Genomic DNA, 18219 nt, shown 5'->3' with positions numbered 1-18219 from the left:
TAACTCCTCCTCTCCAATGGCTTTTGTTTGTTTTAAGGTGTTTCCAAAAGCACTTACGTGTACCAGGGTGGTTTTTTTTTTCTCAAACCCGGATCTAACGTCCTAGTTGAGTACGCAACAATTGCAGTCACCACTAGAAACAAAACCTGCCTTCTTAAGCCTACAGTGCCAACTCTGGGAAGGCTGATGATCAAGACAAAAACTTTGGTGAGTCCAGCTAGATAAAGTTCTTTTCTAATACTTTAGTAATATTCAGAACTTATTTTTCCTATGTGTTGTAAAGTCGAGAACTATGAACAGAAAGAGAATCCACAGATATAAATCCACTTTAAATATACTTTCTATCTTTAGATTACTTTTTCTGGAACTTCCCATTGATACTTGTTAAGCAAAGCAACATATTTTTAATTATTGCAGATAGTCTTCCACAGGTAATAAAATTGTTCCTAACACGTCTTACCAACAATGCTGATGCAATGGCTAGCAAATATGACTCAGTGGAGAAAGAGGAAAGTGAAACTGGAAATTTATATATTTTTCCTCAACTGCTTAGGCATAAAGGAAGAGTACTTTTCCAAAGAAAGAGTGAGCTGCACTAATGGATATGCCCCATTGGCTAAAAAACCAAACCAAAACAAAGTAACACATAAATTCTGCATTATGAAAAATTAAAATGCTTTCAAGTCTACATTCTAGATATGAATATGGGGAGCTAACAAAATATTTTCTTATAATGAGTAAATGAGTTTATATCTATTTTCTAATTCTTTTCTTTCTCCTTGATTTTCTCTGTGGTTCACACTATCATAACAGCTGCATGGCTTTTCTTCAAGTTTAGAGCATTGAATTATTATGTAATGAAATTTGTGCTGAAGATTAATTAAAAATACTGAATATATTTTATTTGTAGTAAACTTTCAGAGTAGTATACTTTGCTGTTTTTCCTTCTTGCCTTTTGAGTGTCTTTAAATGTCAGCTGCCTCTTTTTCTCTTATTTATAGAGTTCATCCTGCAGTTTAGACTTCAGGTCTTGCCTATTTTTTAGGTAATTTTTCGAAAACGTTTCACAAGGTATTTGAATGCTTTTGAAATTACAACACTGAGCCACTTTCTGTCCATTTGTTTGAAGTTCACAGTGTTGTGGGGTTTGGGGGTTGGTCTTTTCTTTCTGTCTTTTGAGTTCAGAGTGAGGATGGTACACATCATTGTCAAGTTCTTGCTTAATACTCCCACAAATGGCAGTGAGATTTGTGGATAAGAAAATTTAAAATCCCTCCCGTAAATTCTGCTGTTGCTTAGGTGTTCATGTTTTTAGTCTGAAGAGGACTGGTAAACCAGACTGGAGAGGGTAATGGCAAAGAAATTCTACCATAATCACATTTGACATATAAGAAAAGAGGATAAGGTTGTTTTAGTCATTTGTATTTGCTTGGTGGTCACAGAATGTTTTCCGAGTTGCAATGAGGGAGGGAGGATATGGTAGTCAGCCAGCAGAACGTTTTTCAGTCCTCCCCGATGTCTGGATTAATTGCACTAAGACATCTCAGGAAAGACAGAGGTTACTGTTCTGGCCTTTCATGACAGGCTTGTTAAAAACAATTCCTGAAACACAAGAGTCAATGTAACTTGAGTTTGGGCGTATAAAATTGACCACGCTAACAAGATAAAGGATTGTTTCAGGCTAAATCCCCCAGGAATATAATTTCAATGTATTTTTTTTTTCCCAGGCACTCAGAAGAAACATGTAAACAATCTTCCAGATTAAAAAGTTGCTGTAAGTACACATGGTAGAAGATGGGAACAGGCAGGGTGAGCTCAAGGAGTGCCGGCAGCCCGGCTGTTTCGATCCCGAGGAATTCCGTGCCGGCCAGAGCACCAGCGGCCCGAGCAGCGCAGCCACTGCGGGGGGGCCGCAGGGAGCCCCGGTACCGCGGGCACAGGCGCAGCACCGGGCAGCCGAGCGCTGCCGGCGGGGAGAGACGGCAAAACTGCCCCCGCTGGTCGGGATGCCTTTTTTCCTGAATGGATTTGGGATCGAGGTGCAGACCACCGATCTCCAGAAAGAAGGCCGAACAGAGTAGCGAACACACACGCAAGCAAGAGCTGTCAAGGCGGCGAAGCCACCGTCAAAGCTACGGGACGTCGCAGACCGGTCCCGCTGCATGGCCGGGGAGGCCGGGGGAGGCCGGGGAGGCCGGGGAGGCCGGCGGACTGCCCCGGGGGCGGGGGAGCGGCGGAGCTCAGCCCGCCCCCGCTCTCTGCCCCTTGACGTGGCGCGGACTCTCCCATCAGCCATGTTGATGCGTCGGCAGCGCCGGGGCGGCTGCGAGCGGGCGGGCGGCGAGAGCGAGCACAGCGGGAGCGGCGGCGGCGGCGGCCGGGACGCGGGTGAGCGGGCAGTGCAGCGCCGAGGGGGCAGCGGAGGGCGCGGGGAGCCCGAGCCGGCGGAGCTGCGGTGCCGCGGGGAGGAGAGACGGCAGCCCCTCTCCCCGTGCTGGGAGGCACGGGGGCACCCCGGGCCGCGGGTCCCCTCACGGCTGCCGGACTTGGACCGAGCGTGGTGGGAGCTCCCCGCGTCCCCTCCGTGGCAGTGGGGGATCTCCGGGTGCCCGAAACTGCTCTGGGGCCCCCGGCGGCCGGAGGGTCCGGGGCTACCGCCGGCCACTGATCAGCACTGCCCGCGGCCTCCGGTGCGGCGGGGAGCGCCCGCCGGGCCGGGGCCGGGGTCGGGGCCGGGGCGAGCGGCCCCCAGCAGCTCCCAGCTCGGCCGGGCTGCCGGCGCTCGGGTAGGGCCGGCGGGGCACGGCCTTTCCACGGCCGGGGGTAAAGGGCGGCACTCTCCGGCAGCGCCTGTGGTGCCCCTGTCCCGGAGCTCCGCTGTACCTACGCCGCTGTGCCACTGACGGGGGTGCCTTACAGTGTAGGTAAATCTACAAGAAATGCAGGCCTTGCTGCGTTTGATTATGTGTTTGTTTTTAAATTTAGGTGGGTTATCACATACCGTGGTTGTTTAAAGGGAAAAGTTTTCAGTGGGAGGTCTCGGAGAGCAGATTTGGAGGATGACTGCGTTTGAGTGGTGAAAATGTCAGCAATTTGCTTTAGATAACTATTTGAATAATTCTGCTTGTGTATTTTAGTTCCTTCTTGCAACTAAAATAGATTTGTATCTGGTGTGTAATTTGGGCATAAAAAATAAATTAAGGGTTTATTATTAATCTCTTTTACCAGGTTGTTAGTGCCTAATAAACTGAGAGAATAAGTGTGTTGTAAGAAAAGTGTGCAATGAGCTGTACGCAGTGGTAGTTAAACACATGGTGCTATGAGGGACTTCAGTCTATCTATGCTGGAACTCTTACAGTGCTGTAGAGAAAAATGTTTTGATTTTGTATATGTGTGCAGGGATTAGGGGATATTATTTTGGGGATATTCTGTATTGGGACATATTTATCTGTGGTGTGTAAGCATTTAAAGATGTTGATATTCAACCAGTGACTCTCAATGCAATTCAAGTGTGGCTTCTTTTGCGACTCACAATTGAGATTGTCATGGTGTAGGGTTGCGAGGTACATTCAGCCATAGCAGTGGGAGGGAGGAAGCAAACAAAAAAGGGCTTCTGTTTTTTTCTGGATATCCTAATCTGCAGCAGAGGTAAAGCAGTGACACCCCAAAGTGGGAACTGTTGCTGTTCAGCTGTTCTGAAAATCTCTTCTCTGAGGTTTTCTGAGTTGGGCAGTGTGTATTTTGTGGCATTTAGGTGTCTGAAATTTGGTGTGTAGCCTGTAGGCCAGGAGGGTTTGCTGTTCTTGTGTAATGCAATACATCTCCACACCTATCTCAGAAAATGTGTCTGCATAGCTGTAACAATGGTACTGAAAGTAACTTGTCAGACCAAGAGTTCCATATTTGATGAATGATGAAATAGGTAAGCATTATTGGCTATTGAAAAGGAAGAAAAGGATAGAAGAAAAGGTGGAGGAGAACTTGATTATTAGCCAGTTTTGCCTTCTGAAAAGGAAATCCATACTTAATAGAAAATAATGGTATTTAACACAGTAAATCCAACAAGTCATTTATGTATCTATGTGCATGTGATTAGTCACTGCACAGTGGTGTTTGTACATTGCCCTTTAAGGAGCAATAACTGGGTGGTAAAAGTAATATCCATGTACAGCCATTTCAAACATAGCTAGAGCAAAATGTGGAGAAAATGCTTTCAAGTTCAGGACAGAAAGTGTGCAGTGTTTGGAGCTGGATTTTGAGAGTCTATAGTTGCTGCCAGTGAATGGCTGAAATAGCCTTAAGTTGCAATTTTCTCTGTCTTCTCGGGAAATAATTTTTAAATTGAGAGATTATTCAATTTGTGGTTATAGTGGAGATAGTTGCGTTGTGCAGATTCTTGCATTAATATCCCATTTTTCAACTTTTTTACAAAACATGGATGGATTTTGATTTATTAGGAGAGACATTTCTTAAAATCTATGTCCTTTTCAAATGCCAGACTGTTCTTTCCTCTCTTAGCTGAGTTAATTTCTGTCTCTGATTTCTCTGTATAATAACAACTTCCAGATATTCTCTCTTTTCCTCAGTTTTGTCCCCCGGCTTTGCAGAAATTGGAGTAAAAGCAATGGTGGAAATGCTCTTATGCACTAAGTCCCTCATGCTCTCTGTGTTGTAATTGCCATTAGGAGCAGATTTGCTCCTAATATCAAGACGTGCCCATTAAAATATTGGCAGTTGATTATTTCTTAAGTTTTAGCTGTCATAGAAGTTTTTAGCTGTCATAGAAACTAAAGGTGCAATGCCATTATAATTTTGATAGATAGAAGTAGGTTTTGATAAATTGAGAGTTTCTGTGAGTCTCCTGTAATGTATGTAAGGTCAGAACTAAGAATGTCAGTGTGCTTGAGAGAATTCCTGATTTACATTCCAATTCAGGAGGGTTTCAGCATTTATAATAACTGTTCATTAACTTGTTACAGTATAAATTGAGACCTAGGAGTATTTCTGCTTCCCTTTAGGTGGTTCATTTGGGCTTTTACAGTAAATCCTTTATTATTAGGGAGTGTGAGTTTAGATATCCTAGTTCCTGGAAAAGCCTGTGCTATGTATTCTATAAAAGGTTCTGTGTACCATGCAGTAGATAGTCTGGAACAGTGTGTATATAGCTCAGGAGTTTGGGATTGGAGGGAGGGAGTGCTCCTTGCTGACTTTACCAGATGTTCACAGGTACCTGTTGAGCTTTTCAGATGTGTCTGTGTTTCTCAGTTCTCCAGCTTCTGAGTAATCATAGCAGAACATTTTGAAAGCCTTAAGACAGTGTCCAAAATGATAAATTTAAATTCAAAGAATTGTTGAAAAGTGTTTCTTCATACATAATGTATTGGAATATGGCACTTGTATTTCTTACAAAGTTACTTCCTAGCATTGCTGTAGGAATGTACGCTTGTAGAATGTCATGTTGCTATTCCTTTATGTTTGCACGTATGTTTGCATCATGAGATACCCAAAATATGGTTAGAAACTCTTAAAAAAATTTATATAGCAGTATTTTCTTTCTCCTTAGAATGCTGCACATTGCTTTTAGGATTTAAGAAGCTCTACTCTGTTTTATTGACTGTAACTCAGTTACAATATTTGAATGTGTGACTGTTATTACCTGCATTCAGCATTTAGCAGTTAAAAGTTTTTGCATGTCAACATTCTGCTGACAGTTATCTTTTTATTTTAGTGTTAGAGAGAAGTTGACCATGACAACCTTCCTGGAATTTATCCAGCAGAATGAGGACAGAGATGGAGTTAGATTCAGCTGGAATGTTTGGCCTTCAAGCCGTCTGGAAGCTACAAGAATGGTAGTCCCTGTGGCTGCCCTCTTCACGCCCCTGAAAGAGCGGCCTGACTTGCCTCCTATTCAGTATGAGCCAGTGCTGTGCAGTAGGACCACGTGCCGAGCTGTTCTGAATCCCTTATGGTAAACTTAAAGCATATTATTGTTCCAGTTCTTTGCCTTAGAATCTTGGGAACAGTGCTAGCTGAACTGTGTGCAAGATCTGGTGTATGGAAGTTCAAGTACTCCTCACATCATTGTACAGTGCAGACTTACAGGCCTCAGAAGGTTCTGCACATAGATTTGCATATGTAGCATATTTACTGAAAACATAGCTTTCATTTAATGAGTCATTTCAATGTACTTAGTATTGATTAGGTATGTTATTTTTCTGCAACTATAAATATTGGGATTTAGTATACTCTTGCATTTTGCCTCTAGAAAATGGCTTAGGTAAAAAGTTATAATGCTCTATCTTTTGAGCTGTTGGACCCTGATATAGTTTAATTTCCAAGTGAAATAAACTACACTTATTACTGACATTAGTTCATCTGTGGACCAAAGCAGGTTATCTGTTTTAGTTAACATCAGAAGTAGGCATAAAAAAGGGTAGAAAGCTGTTTAAGCTTAAGGATGATGTTGGCACAAGCTCAAATGATTGTGGACTAGTCATGGGTAAGTTTGGGTTGCAAGCAGAGGAGGTGTTTCATATGTCTTTCCTGTCATAGAAGTATGGAAAAGAAGCAGAATGATTTCTAGGTTGGAGTTTGATAGGCAAGGGAAGGGTCCTGATTGGTAGAGATTAGACATGATGTCAGAGAACCTGTAGAACAAATTTAATGTTATGAACGACTTGTCTCTGCTTGGGAGAAAAGACAGCTTCAAAGCAGACGTAAAATTGTGTTTCAGTATTAAGCAGCCGCAGTGGCAGGTTATGCTAGGAGTCAGACTTAGTTGAAGTTAACTTTTCCAGAAGAATTACCTTTTTTTGAGGGCTGGAAGAAAAACATTGAAAAGACAAAGTTATAAAGAGTCAGATGCCAACATTCAGTGAACTGTGTACATTTTTCCTGTGTTGTATGTGCTAGTAACGACTGGGTTTTTTTCCCCTGAAAGGGTGGTTAGAAGCTGAGGAGACTTTAGAAGCCTGTGTGGCACTTTGGGCTAGGTAATTTGCAGCCTCTATAACTGGTAAAGACAATTAGATAGCAATAGGTCTGTGTTTTGTTTACAGTATACTGGGACTTACCTGAAGATTCAATGATATCTTAAAAGTGTTTTTGCTCTTGTAGACAGGAGAAGATGTAATAGCAAAAAGTGTACATTGAGAACTATTAAGGTGACTTTCCCTTAAGATGGGTAGGACTTTAAACCATCTCTGTGGCGTGAAGATAGAATTTGCATTTTTTATTTTAACTGTCTGAATACTAATAAAAATGTAGACAAAAGGAGGTAGACTCATCATTTGAAAGCAATGTTGTTTGGGTTACAGAGATAGCTGTCATGTTGGAACCTGGTTTTTTAGGGCATAATGTATATTCAGGCTAGTCCCACAGTCTGACAGCTAATAGATAGAGGCAGAAAAGATGAAAAATTCAAAGTTAGGGAGAGTTTAAAAGATATGCTAAAACCATGGATAAAGGCTCTAATATAGGTGCTGAGTCTGTATTTTTAAATTTCTTATTTGCATCTTTTTCCTGACAACCATTCTTTCTCTCTAAACACAATACTTTGCCTGATACATCTATGTAAGGCTCCAGATGTTATTTTCTGTTTGTAATATGGGTATTTAGGAGAAAGTATATTTGAAAGAACCTTTTTAAAGTCAGTGTGTTTTTTAAAGTTTTAAAAGACATGTATTCTAGGGACAGTGGAAGAAAATGAATTTTTCATGCTATATAAACTTTTCCTGTTGTATTTTTATAGCCAAGTGGATTATCGAGCAAAACTCTGGGCTTGCAACTTTTGTTACCAGAGAAACCAGGTAAGAAAAATAAAAAACAGTATATAGAAAATATTTTTTATGAGGTGAAATGAAAACCTTGATTTTTCAAATTACAGTTAGAAACTGAAATTGACAGCAAGAGCAGGAGTGTGCAATTGTATCTTCAGACATTGCATTGAGATTTTTTCCGTAACAGCAATAGTGAATATCTGTTTAAAAATATCTGTTTTTCTTTCCTTTGTAGAAATTATAATCTTTTATTTACATTTAATTTCTATGTTTTTATTTGCAGTTTCCTCCTACTTATGCTGGCATATCTGAAATGAATCAGCCAGCTGAACTTTTGCCTCAGTTCTCCAGCATTGAATATGTAGTACAGGTAAAATCATTAAATAGAATATTGAACATCTAGCACCTTGCAATATACAAAAAGAATAAATTTCCATTTTGCTTCTTCACTCTATTTTAGTGACTGTGAGTATTTATGTGCTTGTTAGTAGATTGAACATTGGTGCCATCAGTGGGAAAAGGAAAACATTTTATAAGAGCATTAGGATGGCTTATAAGACTGGTTTAAAAAGAAAGAGAGTTCTCCTCTAAAGCTGACACTTCTGTTAGGTCTGTGTCTTTACAATGAGTTTAATTTGTTTGTGTCAGGAGACTGCTTACCTCTGTTGCTTGCTGAAGTAATACGAGTTCAGATTTTACTGTTCATTCACCTCTCATTAATAATTTGAATTTAAGTTTGTGTTTCAATGATGAGTAGCTAGTTCTAGTGCTGTCTGGTTTAGAGACAACAGCTAATACATATTCAATTCAGCTGTTTGAATTTTAATACTCATCCTTTTTCAAGACAGAGGTTACTTGAATAGAAATAAAAACTGGACTTAAACCTCTAAATTGCAAACATTTGTAATTTCAAATTTTCAACCTCCAAATTAATTTTTGAGGACTAAAATTTGTAAGACCTCAGTAAGGCAAATCATAATCTGAGTCCTCACTGAAGTGTGACAAATTTTAATGAAAGGAAGGGTGAATACTGAACAGAATCTGTACTTTTTGCTGACTCCTATAATGCAAAGTAAATGGAATGTTTGCTCATACTACAGCAAATTTAGTTTAGATAGAATAAAAAGTACTGATGATCTCTAGAGTAAAATCAGGAGGTGAAATGCCATGGACTGTCATCAGGCTAGAATCTTTTATAATTGCGAATGGTTTTATGACTGTTATGTTTACTTGGAGCAGTAAAAGGTAATTGTATTTTAAAAGATGTATATAATTGGCTTATGCTTCAAAATTACTTGATATCCTGAAAGGATTTTTTCTTTTCTTCTGTTGTAAGCATTTAATTTTTGTACGGACTTCTCTTTGGTGGGGGTTTTGTTCTGGATCCTGCTTACCAATTGAGAGTTAAGTTAAACGAAACATTGACATTACTGGTATGACTAAAATTACAACATTTATAAGATTTGCCTTACTTGTTCATTTTTGATCCTTTAAATATTGTAAGACTTGTTTTTCATATGGTTCTAATTTTGTTTCTCAAAGCGTGGTCCTCAGATGCCATTGATATTTCTTTATGTTGTGGATACATGCATGGAAGATGAAGACCTGCAAGCTCTGAAGGAATCCATGCAAATGTCCCTCAGTCTCCTGCCACCAACAGCATTAGTTGGTCTCATTACCTTTGGCCGAATGGTGCAAGTTCATGAGCTTGGCTGTGAAGGAATTTCCAAAAGTTATGTCTTCAGAGGAACAAAGGACCTCTCTGCAAAACAGCTTCAGGTAATGAACAGAAGCAAACAAAAAGAAATCATTTAGGAGCTAATGGTGAAATAGTCCATAAACAAATTTTGTAATAAAATCTTATTTATTTGGCTACAGGAAATGTTGGGGCTTACAAAAGTAGCTGTTGCACAGGTTGGTCGTGGTCCTCAGGTGCAGCAACCACCACCTTCTAACAGGTAATCTGCTTTAGACATCTTAAAACACATACCTTGACCCCACTAATGTACTGGAAAACCTAGGTTTTATGATCAATAAAACAATAAACTGACAGCCAAACTTCTTGGTCAGGCACAAATTTACTAGTAGACTGTTCTTTCCTACAGTTTGTACTGGGAAGAATTGACTCAATGGGTAATAGTAATATTATCTGGATGATTTTTGGAAGTGCTCTGAGAGGCACTTTATAGATACATAAATAATAATAATGATTATTCTGTTGATTGGTGTTCCAGAAAGTGTTAATAGATGCATTAGTGCTCCTTATGCAGATATCCAGTTGTGCCTTCCTTTTTTCTCCCTCTTCTATTCCTCTTCCCTCCCCTTTGTTCTCTCATTTGGAAATTGCAGGCCGGTGTTTGATTTTCCTGTGTATTGCACAGTGACATAGAAGAAATTAATGAAATTATTGAAAGACAGTTTTGTTGTCTCTGCCCTCAAAAAATTAGCTGCATATGTAAACTGCTTGCAGCAGCACAGAAGAGATCTTACAATGTTAATTTTTCTCCTGAGCTTTGATTGTCACTAAAGTAGGGAAACCTTTCTTTTTGAAATTCATAGGTCATCACCTGCTCTGTTCTTTTGACTAGTTAAGGTTCTTTCTGGGTAGTGGTGGTATCTCTTAAGTCTGAAGGTTTCAGTTTTGTGTGCTTTTTGTTCTACCTCTTAAGCTGAGTGTGTATGTAGGAATTCCAGACTGCTTTATTTTGATGAAGCAGAGACACTGGTCTGAATTCAGACCAGAATCTAGAGTTAGACGTCTCGGATATGTCTAATATATTGCTAGTGAGCAATTGATAAATTTTTTATTTAATAACTTAAATCTATACTTCTATGTATTTGTTTTCAGATTTTTGCAACCAGTGCAGAAGATTGATATGAATCTTACTGATCTTTTGGGTGAACTGCAGCGGGATCCTTGGCCTGTTCCACAAGGGAAGCGGCCCTTACGTTCTTCTGGAGTGGCCCTGTCTATAGCTGTTGGGCTCCTTGAGGTAAAAGCTTTAGCTGCAGCTGTGCTAAACTACAGCTAGATAATTTTCTTAGAGAAAAGCTTCCACAATCAATATGTAAAAACCTTACTAATTGGTGTGTATTAGTTTTGTAGGATGATTCTGGTGAATCTCATGCCTTACATGCTTATAATTTCATAGACATTTACATATTTTAATAAGGCAAAATATGAGACTTTGAATTACTGGCAGATTTAACTTCTGTGAGTGAAAAAATGCTGCTATTGTTGCAATCTTATCAGTGTGATAAATATCCACATATCTAATTTTTTTGTTCAGTTTGTAGCAAAACCCAATGGTCTTATTTGTCTTTTCTTTCCTGCAGTGTACTTTCCCTAATACTGGTGCACGCATAATGATGTTCATTGGAGGACCAGCAACGCAGGGACCTGGCATGGTTGTAGGGGATGAATTGAAGTTACCTATAAGATCATGGCATGACATCGAAAAAGACAATGCAAAATATGTTAAAAAGGGTACTAAGGTAAGAGATGGTCATGGGATCTCATACATATTCCTAGTAAGTAAACATTTAAATTGGTGGGCACTGTAAAATGCTATTAGTAATAGCAAATGTATAAAGAGGTGGGAATTCTTCACTGGACTCTGAATAGTGGTATGTCTCAAGAATTTCTTCAGAAATTTCAGGATATTAAGTTAGGACTTGTCTAGCTCAAATTAAAGTCCTTTGGAGTGTTTCTCTGATTTAATTCAGAAATGTATGTGATCAAATGGTGTATCTAGTGTTGTAAGGCTGGTGCTTCTGAGACAGGTGCTCAAAACTGTCTCTGTAGTTGGGGAAAGATTAGGCTGTGGAGTTTAGTCATATCTAATTTAATTTAAAATGTACATTTGGGTTGGTGAACTGCATCCAGAACTTGTTGAAGTCATCTTGACTGATTATAATGGGAGCTTAAACAATTAGCTCAGTTGCAGGCATTTGTAGACGCTTGAGATTAGAATAATAAATTCAGTTCTGTGCTGGATCTAGCACTAAACCCAATGTTTAAAAGGAAGATGATCGAACTAGTTTTCTAGTTTAAATAGCAACCACTGTTCTCTTTAGTGGGAGTCAAGCTCTCAGCTGATCAGGAAAAAACCCCCAAGTGTTGAAAATTCCAGTCTTTTTAACTTCAGGAAAAATATACTTTTATGTGAATAGAATCTGATAATGTTGTTTTAGAAAAATTTTGTGACTTTAGGATTTAAAGTGAAGACGAGGAGAGTTCACATTGTAAATTGCTATGAACTGTATTTTCATCTTGTATTTAGCATTTTGAAGCCCTGGCTAATCGAGCTGCAACAAATGGTCATGTTATTGACATCTATGCATGTGCATTGGATCAGACTGGTCTACTGGAGATGAAGTGTTGTCCCAACTACACTGGGTATGTGTCTGGTTTTTTTTTTGTAGTATATAAAGATGCAGTTTGAAAATTGTTAAACAGGAAGCACTTGCAAACAATTCGCTATTTAAAAAAACAAAGTGTAAGCAGACGAACTGTGATGGCTGTATTTGTACTGGAATTTTAGAATATCTTGGCCTCTAGCAGATTTGTCACCACAATTTTTGGTGTGGGTTTGCTGTTTCTTTTAATGGGATATTTTTGGGGCTTGAATAATGTGGGTATCTTTTAATTAAACAATTTATCAGATACACTGTTTCTGTTTTTCCGTGTGTATCTGTGTAAGGGGCAGGTTTCAGTAAAGATGAAGATCTGTCCATATTTTTCTTGTTCTTCAGAGTGGTATAAAACCTTCTTTCTGCTTTGCTTATGCCACTCTTTTATATATTGTTGTTTATAGGTTCAGCTAGTGGTTTAGATGACTATCAAGGTTCAGCTCCTGGGTTTCAGGCCAGCTTGGCCATGCTAATCACTGCTTCTCTTCAGAGCTGTGTGTATAGCTTCAGCTTGAGAGCTTTCACCATTCAGGATATTTATGTTTGAATTTGATTTTACCTGCATATTTGACTCCTGTTCCTTTTCTGCATCAAACAAACCAGAGTTGTGTTTTTGTTTATACTGTTTTGCTCTTTCTGTCTGCTCCTGTGACTCACCCTATTTCTGGAGCCTTAATGTATATAGTTTGTTTATTTCTCCTATAGCTCTTCTATTTTGGTTTTGGCTACATCATGCATACAAGGAGGAATTTCTGATTCTATCCATGTCTATTTTCTTCCATTTTTTAGTGTCCATCTGGAAACTTCTTTTGGGTGTAATGTTTGACCTATTGACATATTTTACTGAAATTTTTTAATTAACATTTTTGATGGCTGAGAATAATATCTCCCATTAATATTTTCTAAAGGCAGAATATGATATTTCATGGCAACTGTTGCACTTACATCCACAGAATGTGGCTAAGCATAAAGATAAGTCATGCTTCCTGAGCATAGATTTAACCCTGAAGTAATGAATGAACTACACAAAATACTATTGTATAGAATGATAACTATCAGAAGTAAAGACTTGGTATGGCAGGATCTTAAGAAATCCTTAGTTTTGAAAGTCCACTACGGTATTTCCCAGTGAAAGATTTTGTTTCATACTGTAATGACCTGAAGATGCATAGGGCAAGAAGCCCACTTCAAACATTCATCCTTAACATTGTAGCAAAATACTAATTTAACGTTAGTCTATTTTAAGGAGGTAAAAATATGTCTCACAGTGAATTGTCTTTAGTTTTAGCCTTTAATAAAAACTAGCTATGTAAATAATCTAACTCATGGATTTTGTTTGTTTGTTTTGTTGTTGTCTAGAGGCTACATGGTAATGGGAGACTCTTTCAATACATCATTATTCAAACAAACTTTTCAGAGAGTATTCACTAAAGATATGCAAGGACAATTTAAGATGGGATTTGGTGGCACATTAGAAATAAAGGTAAGCATACAAAAATGTAGTCTGTTAGTGAAACAATGAAATAGGATGGCTACAAACTGGAATCTGCCCTTTTAAGGAATTTTTAGGAACTTGCTAAACAGATGTATTAAGCTTGGCCTGTACATAGCTGTACATAGTCCTAGCTATCTTTTTGTAGTTCTGGGATTCTATAAATGTGAGTTAAGTATTATGGTAGTCCTTCTCACCTTGCATTCAATGTGAATGTTTAGGTATTTATATCAGTGGTTTCTTGGTTTTACGTAAGTCCGTTTCTCTATGTACTCCATGACAAAACTTCTTTCACTTTCCATCCTTATCAGAATCCATTCTGGCATTTTAACGATGTTTTTTGCCTTCACCATTGTGATAAGCTTAGAGCTGAATGTGCTGTAGGTTCAGGCACTGCCTTCCTTGATGTTTCTGGAAAAATATTCCAATCCCATATTGTAGAAGAATATGAAGCTATTTTCATTTTGGTAAAATTCTGTTTAAATTTTTACTAATAGGACAAATAGTTGAACCCTCTTTTTTTTTCATATACATTTTGATGTGAATTTTGTTGAAAGATCCCAGAAAACGTAAAAAGGGTCCCCCAGTTCTAGAGGGATGTACAGATCACTTCAAAGAGGAAAGTGACATTGGAAGAATATAAATAACTAATTTAGCTAAATGTGTTTAGGATATAGAGTAGAAATTCTTTATCAGGTGTGTGTAGGCTTATCTTACAGTACGAAGTCTTCAGTTCTAATCTTACCTTTGAATATTTTAATCCTTTCATTAGATAGGAAACATTACCCCATATACTTTCTAGGCTCCTATGTTTATACATCAAGCAGCTTTTTTCCATGTTTTAATTTATGTTCATGCTGTTAAGATATACTAATTAGTATAGCAGATAAACATAACTAAATGTAGAATCTGAGCACGTGAAAAGTGTCTCCAGATGTATCAAGCATTATTATAACCTTTCCCAAAGGTATCAGTAATGTAGTATGCCTTGAGATTTTAATTATCTAACAATAAAATGAGACTGAATTCTTTAGCATGGCATGTTAATGTATATTTTTATTTGAAATATGAAGACTTCAAGAGAAGTAAAGATTTCTGGAGCGATTGGACCCTGTGTCTCTCTCAACTCTAAGGGACCTTGTGTCTCAGAAAATGTAAGTAAACTTTGCTGAAAATAAAGGTAATGTCCTACTATGGAAAAATATGATTTAAGATTTCTGGATTTGAAGAGAGGCTGAAATTTCCATAAATGGAACAAAGTGGTCACTTTTTACCGATTTTAAATTAAATACATGCAAGCTTACATTCATTACTAGGTCAGATTCAATTCTATTAGACCTTGCAGATCTGTTGTTACTTGTTTAGATTTGTCCACTTGTTTAGATTTAGTTGCTTTAAAATTATTATACAAAAGTTATATGATGGTGTAGCAGAAACCAAGTAGAAAATGAGTTAGCATGCTTTATTGTTAAAATCAGAACTGTGTCCTTTTATCCAAACAGAACGATAAAAATATATTTTTTAGAAAGAATTGACAGAACAGGAGGACACAAGACTGGAAACATCCCTTTTATCTGAACTCTCTCTTCCCATTTCTGTAGCTGTTTCACCAAATGCACATTTAATTAATTGATTGCAAGATCCATCTATTGCAGGCTCCTCAAGTAATACTTTTAAATTATATTAGACTTAAATGTTTATTTTCTTATCATTTAATATTACTAACTTTTGATTACCAATAAAAAATAATTCCTGTAAGTGACCAAAATATCTTACATTTGAGAAGTTTCACTTTTGTTCCTAAGAATCTGCATAGTAGAGCACTTCCCAGTATGAAACTGCTCACAAATGGCCTGCTTTAATCAAGCACTTCTATTCCTTAAATTTTTCTTGTATTTATGACTGCATCTTTGTGAATATAAAGAATTCAAAATAACCAGTATTTCTTTTTTCTTGGTGATCTGGTACAGATTTTTTTCATTTCATTGAATATATTGCAATAAAATGAAAAACCCCAAAAATAAATTAAGTGTACATATCCTTATTTAAGCTACATATCTAATTCATAGGAAGTAGTAGAGATTCACTTGTGAGATTGTCTGTTGGCTTTGCAGTTATATCATGATTAATTTTTATTCCAAACCCCTTTTTGTTGAAATTATCTGAATTATCAAATTTGAATATGAATAAAATGAGTGTGTGTGCAGCTCATTTCAGTGATAACTGGACAAGTCCTCTAGCCATAATGCTTTCAAGTCAATACAGAAACAGTGCCAATATTGCCAGCATAGTTTTCCTCAGAAGTTTTGTTTGGTTTCCCTGTGTCCATTATGGATGATGGGTTACTTTAATTGGTTTTGCTGGATATTTATGTTGCTTTGATGCCAAAAAGGAATTGTCAGTTGAAATACATAGCTATCTGTGTACAGTTACCTTGCTAGTTACTCGAGACTGTGTAACTTAGTAAAATACAGCATGTAAGCTATTACTTAAAGTTTTACTGCTGCACCTTAGAACAGACATTCCACTTGCACGTGCTTTTTGCCTCTGCTTAAGCGAAATCTGGTATTTTCCTGTTTCTGACTTGCTTTTTCAGTCTTTTTCTAATGCCAGCTTCTGATCTTTCTAATGTATTAATTATTTAAAACAACAATCTCTTTGTTTTAAAATTATTCCTACATCCACCACCGCAGTTGCTTTGCAGGAGTATTTGTTTGAGAAGGTGACAGAGTGAGCAGGGAGAAAGCTTGTGAGAGTAGTTGCAAACAGTTACCTATAGTGGCTAGATGCGGTATTTCACAAACCAGGAAATACTTCTGGTTTATAAAAGTATTACAAAATCTTTCTGCAGGAGATTGGAACCGGAGGCACGTGTCAGTGGAAGATTTGTGGTCTTAATCCTACTACAACGCTTGCACTGTACTTTGAGGTGGTAAACCAGGTAATAAATATTTGTCTACTTATCTACTAAACACAGTAATCTTACTTTATATGCCTGTCAAAGCTTGCATTTTTATGTGATTCCCCCAAGCAGAGTAGCAGGGATAAAAATGATGTTGCCATTTTGTGTTGGCAGAGTTTAGAGGTGGACAGTAACTGCTTAATGATGGGCTAATCTTCTTGTTTGTGATAATGACCACTAAAGAACTCTACAAATTTTGATTTGAGTTCGTAATCTCTTAATTAATTTTTTTTTCCAGGGTGTTACTTAATGAATATATTTTAATTGCATTATGTGGAAATGCTGTAATCTGTGTATTTAGAAGTGCTTTTTAATATTTCTCTGATGTTTTAGTTACAAGGTAATTACTGCATCCTGTTACATTTTAATTTATTGCTCAGTATTTGCAAGCAAAGATTGGTTTCATTGAAGTGCATGAAGGACAAATAGTCTGGTTTCCTGTTTCCCTGAGGGAAAAGAGGATGAAAATATGAGGAGCAAGAGTGGTACTCATTCTCACACCATTTCTTATTCCAAGAAGCAGCTTAGGAACTGAGCTGACCATAGTTTCTATATATTTAGTATGCTGTATTTCACAGTTTGTTATATAAGCAAAGGTTTGAAAACTTGCACTTACATTAGCCAGGTTTTGGTTTTACTTCTTGTATATTTATGTTGGGCTCATTTTATTGGTAGCTCCAAAACCAGCCTAATTATTTAGTGTAACAGTTGATTTCAACTCTACTTCTCTTTTGAATTGTTTATATAGCATGTAAGCCTGTATTTTCACTGAGCAGAGTTTTGAAATTTCAGTTTACACCTGGATTCCAATCTTTGTTTTGACAGTGCTGTTGGAGATCCACTGATCAACATTTTAGATTAGTATCAGTTTTCTTGTCCTGTAATTCCAGTGAGTCATATGGTGTTAGAATGTGGTGAAACCAGGAATTGTAAAACGTTGTCTCTGTAAGGACATGGGTAAGGAGAGAGCATTGGTTGCTTTAGGGATATTTGGTGAAGCCAGCAAGTGTTTCTAACATCCCTGAACAATCTCCAAGTTGATTATCTGTGTGTAGTAAAGGTACTCAATGTAACAAAAGCACCAGACAATGCATTAATATAACTTGGGCCGTCTATTGGAAAGGATTTCTAGTAATTAGTTATACATTTCCAAATCATACTGTAAAATCTTGAGATTCTCTTTCATTTTCTTTTCCTTTTGTACTTAGCACAATGCTCCCATTCCTCAAGGAGGACGTGGTGCAATCCAGTTTGTGACTCAGTATCAGCATTCCAGTGGACAGAGACGGATCAGAGTGACCACAGTTGCCAGAAAGTATGTTTTACTTGTGGTGAATAATTTTGAAAAGTCAGGGTGTGTATCTATGTATATGCCTTTTACTTTGTAGATTTTGTAAGCAGTCTCTTGTTTGAGGCAGTTTCCTCTCTTGTTCTGTGGACTGTTTTTTCTCTGAGAGGTTACAGTGGCTGTATAATGTTATTGTAGGAGTGCTCTGAGGAAAGCCAAGTGATTTTAGACAAAGGGGAAGATCTGAATTAAATTCTGTGGCCTAAACTGAAGATATGTTTTGAGT

The 18219-nt window shown here is 37.9% G+C and overlaps 1 protein-coding gene across 1 annotated transcript in view; it reads left to right on the top strand.

Moving 5' to 3' along the window:
- Nucleotides 1-2302: 2302 nt before the first annotated feature.
- The window catches only part of SEC23A (Sec23 homolog A, coat complex II component), a 28362-nt gene continuing 12445 nt past the window's right edge, over nucleotides 2303-18219 (top strand). The window contains exons 1-13 of the mRNA XM_030949670.1: nucleotides 2303-2388; nucleotides 5729-5968; nucleotides 7751-7808; nucleotides 8062-8148; nucleotides 9321-9557; nucleotides 9657-9736; nucleotides 10627-10771; nucleotides 11115-11273; nucleotides 12062-12177; nucleotides 13551-13674; nucleotides 14757-14837; nucleotides 16535-16624; nucleotides 17854-17960. Of these exons, the coding sequence (XP_030805530.1) occupies nucleotides 5748-5968; nucleotides 7751-7808; nucleotides 8062-8148; nucleotides 9321-9557; nucleotides 9657-9736; nucleotides 10627-10771; nucleotides 11115-11273; nucleotides 12062-12177; nucleotides 13551-13674; nucleotides 14757-14837; nucleotides 16535-16624; nucleotides 17854-17960 (1505 nt within the window). The 5' untranslated portion in view covers nucleotides 2303-2388; nucleotides 5729-5747. The remainder of the gene's footprint in view (nucleotides 2389-5728; nucleotides 5969-7750; nucleotides 7809-8061; nucleotides 8149-9320; nucleotides 9558-9656; nucleotides 9737-10626; nucleotides 10772-11114; nucleotides 11274-12061; nucleotides 12178-13550; nucleotides 13675-14756; nucleotides 14838-16534; nucleotides 16625-17853; nucleotides 17961-18219) is intronic.

The sequence above is a fragment of the Camarhynchus parvulus genome, chromosome 5, assembly GCF_901933205.1.
Source record: "Camarhynchus parvulus chromosome 5, STF_HiC, whole genome shotgun sequence".
Taxonomy (NCBI): Eukaryota; Metazoa; Chordata; class Aves; order Passeriformes; family Thraupidae; genus Camarhynchus; species Camarhynchus parvulus.
This window is presented reverse-complemented; position numbering and strand designations above follow the sequence as displayed.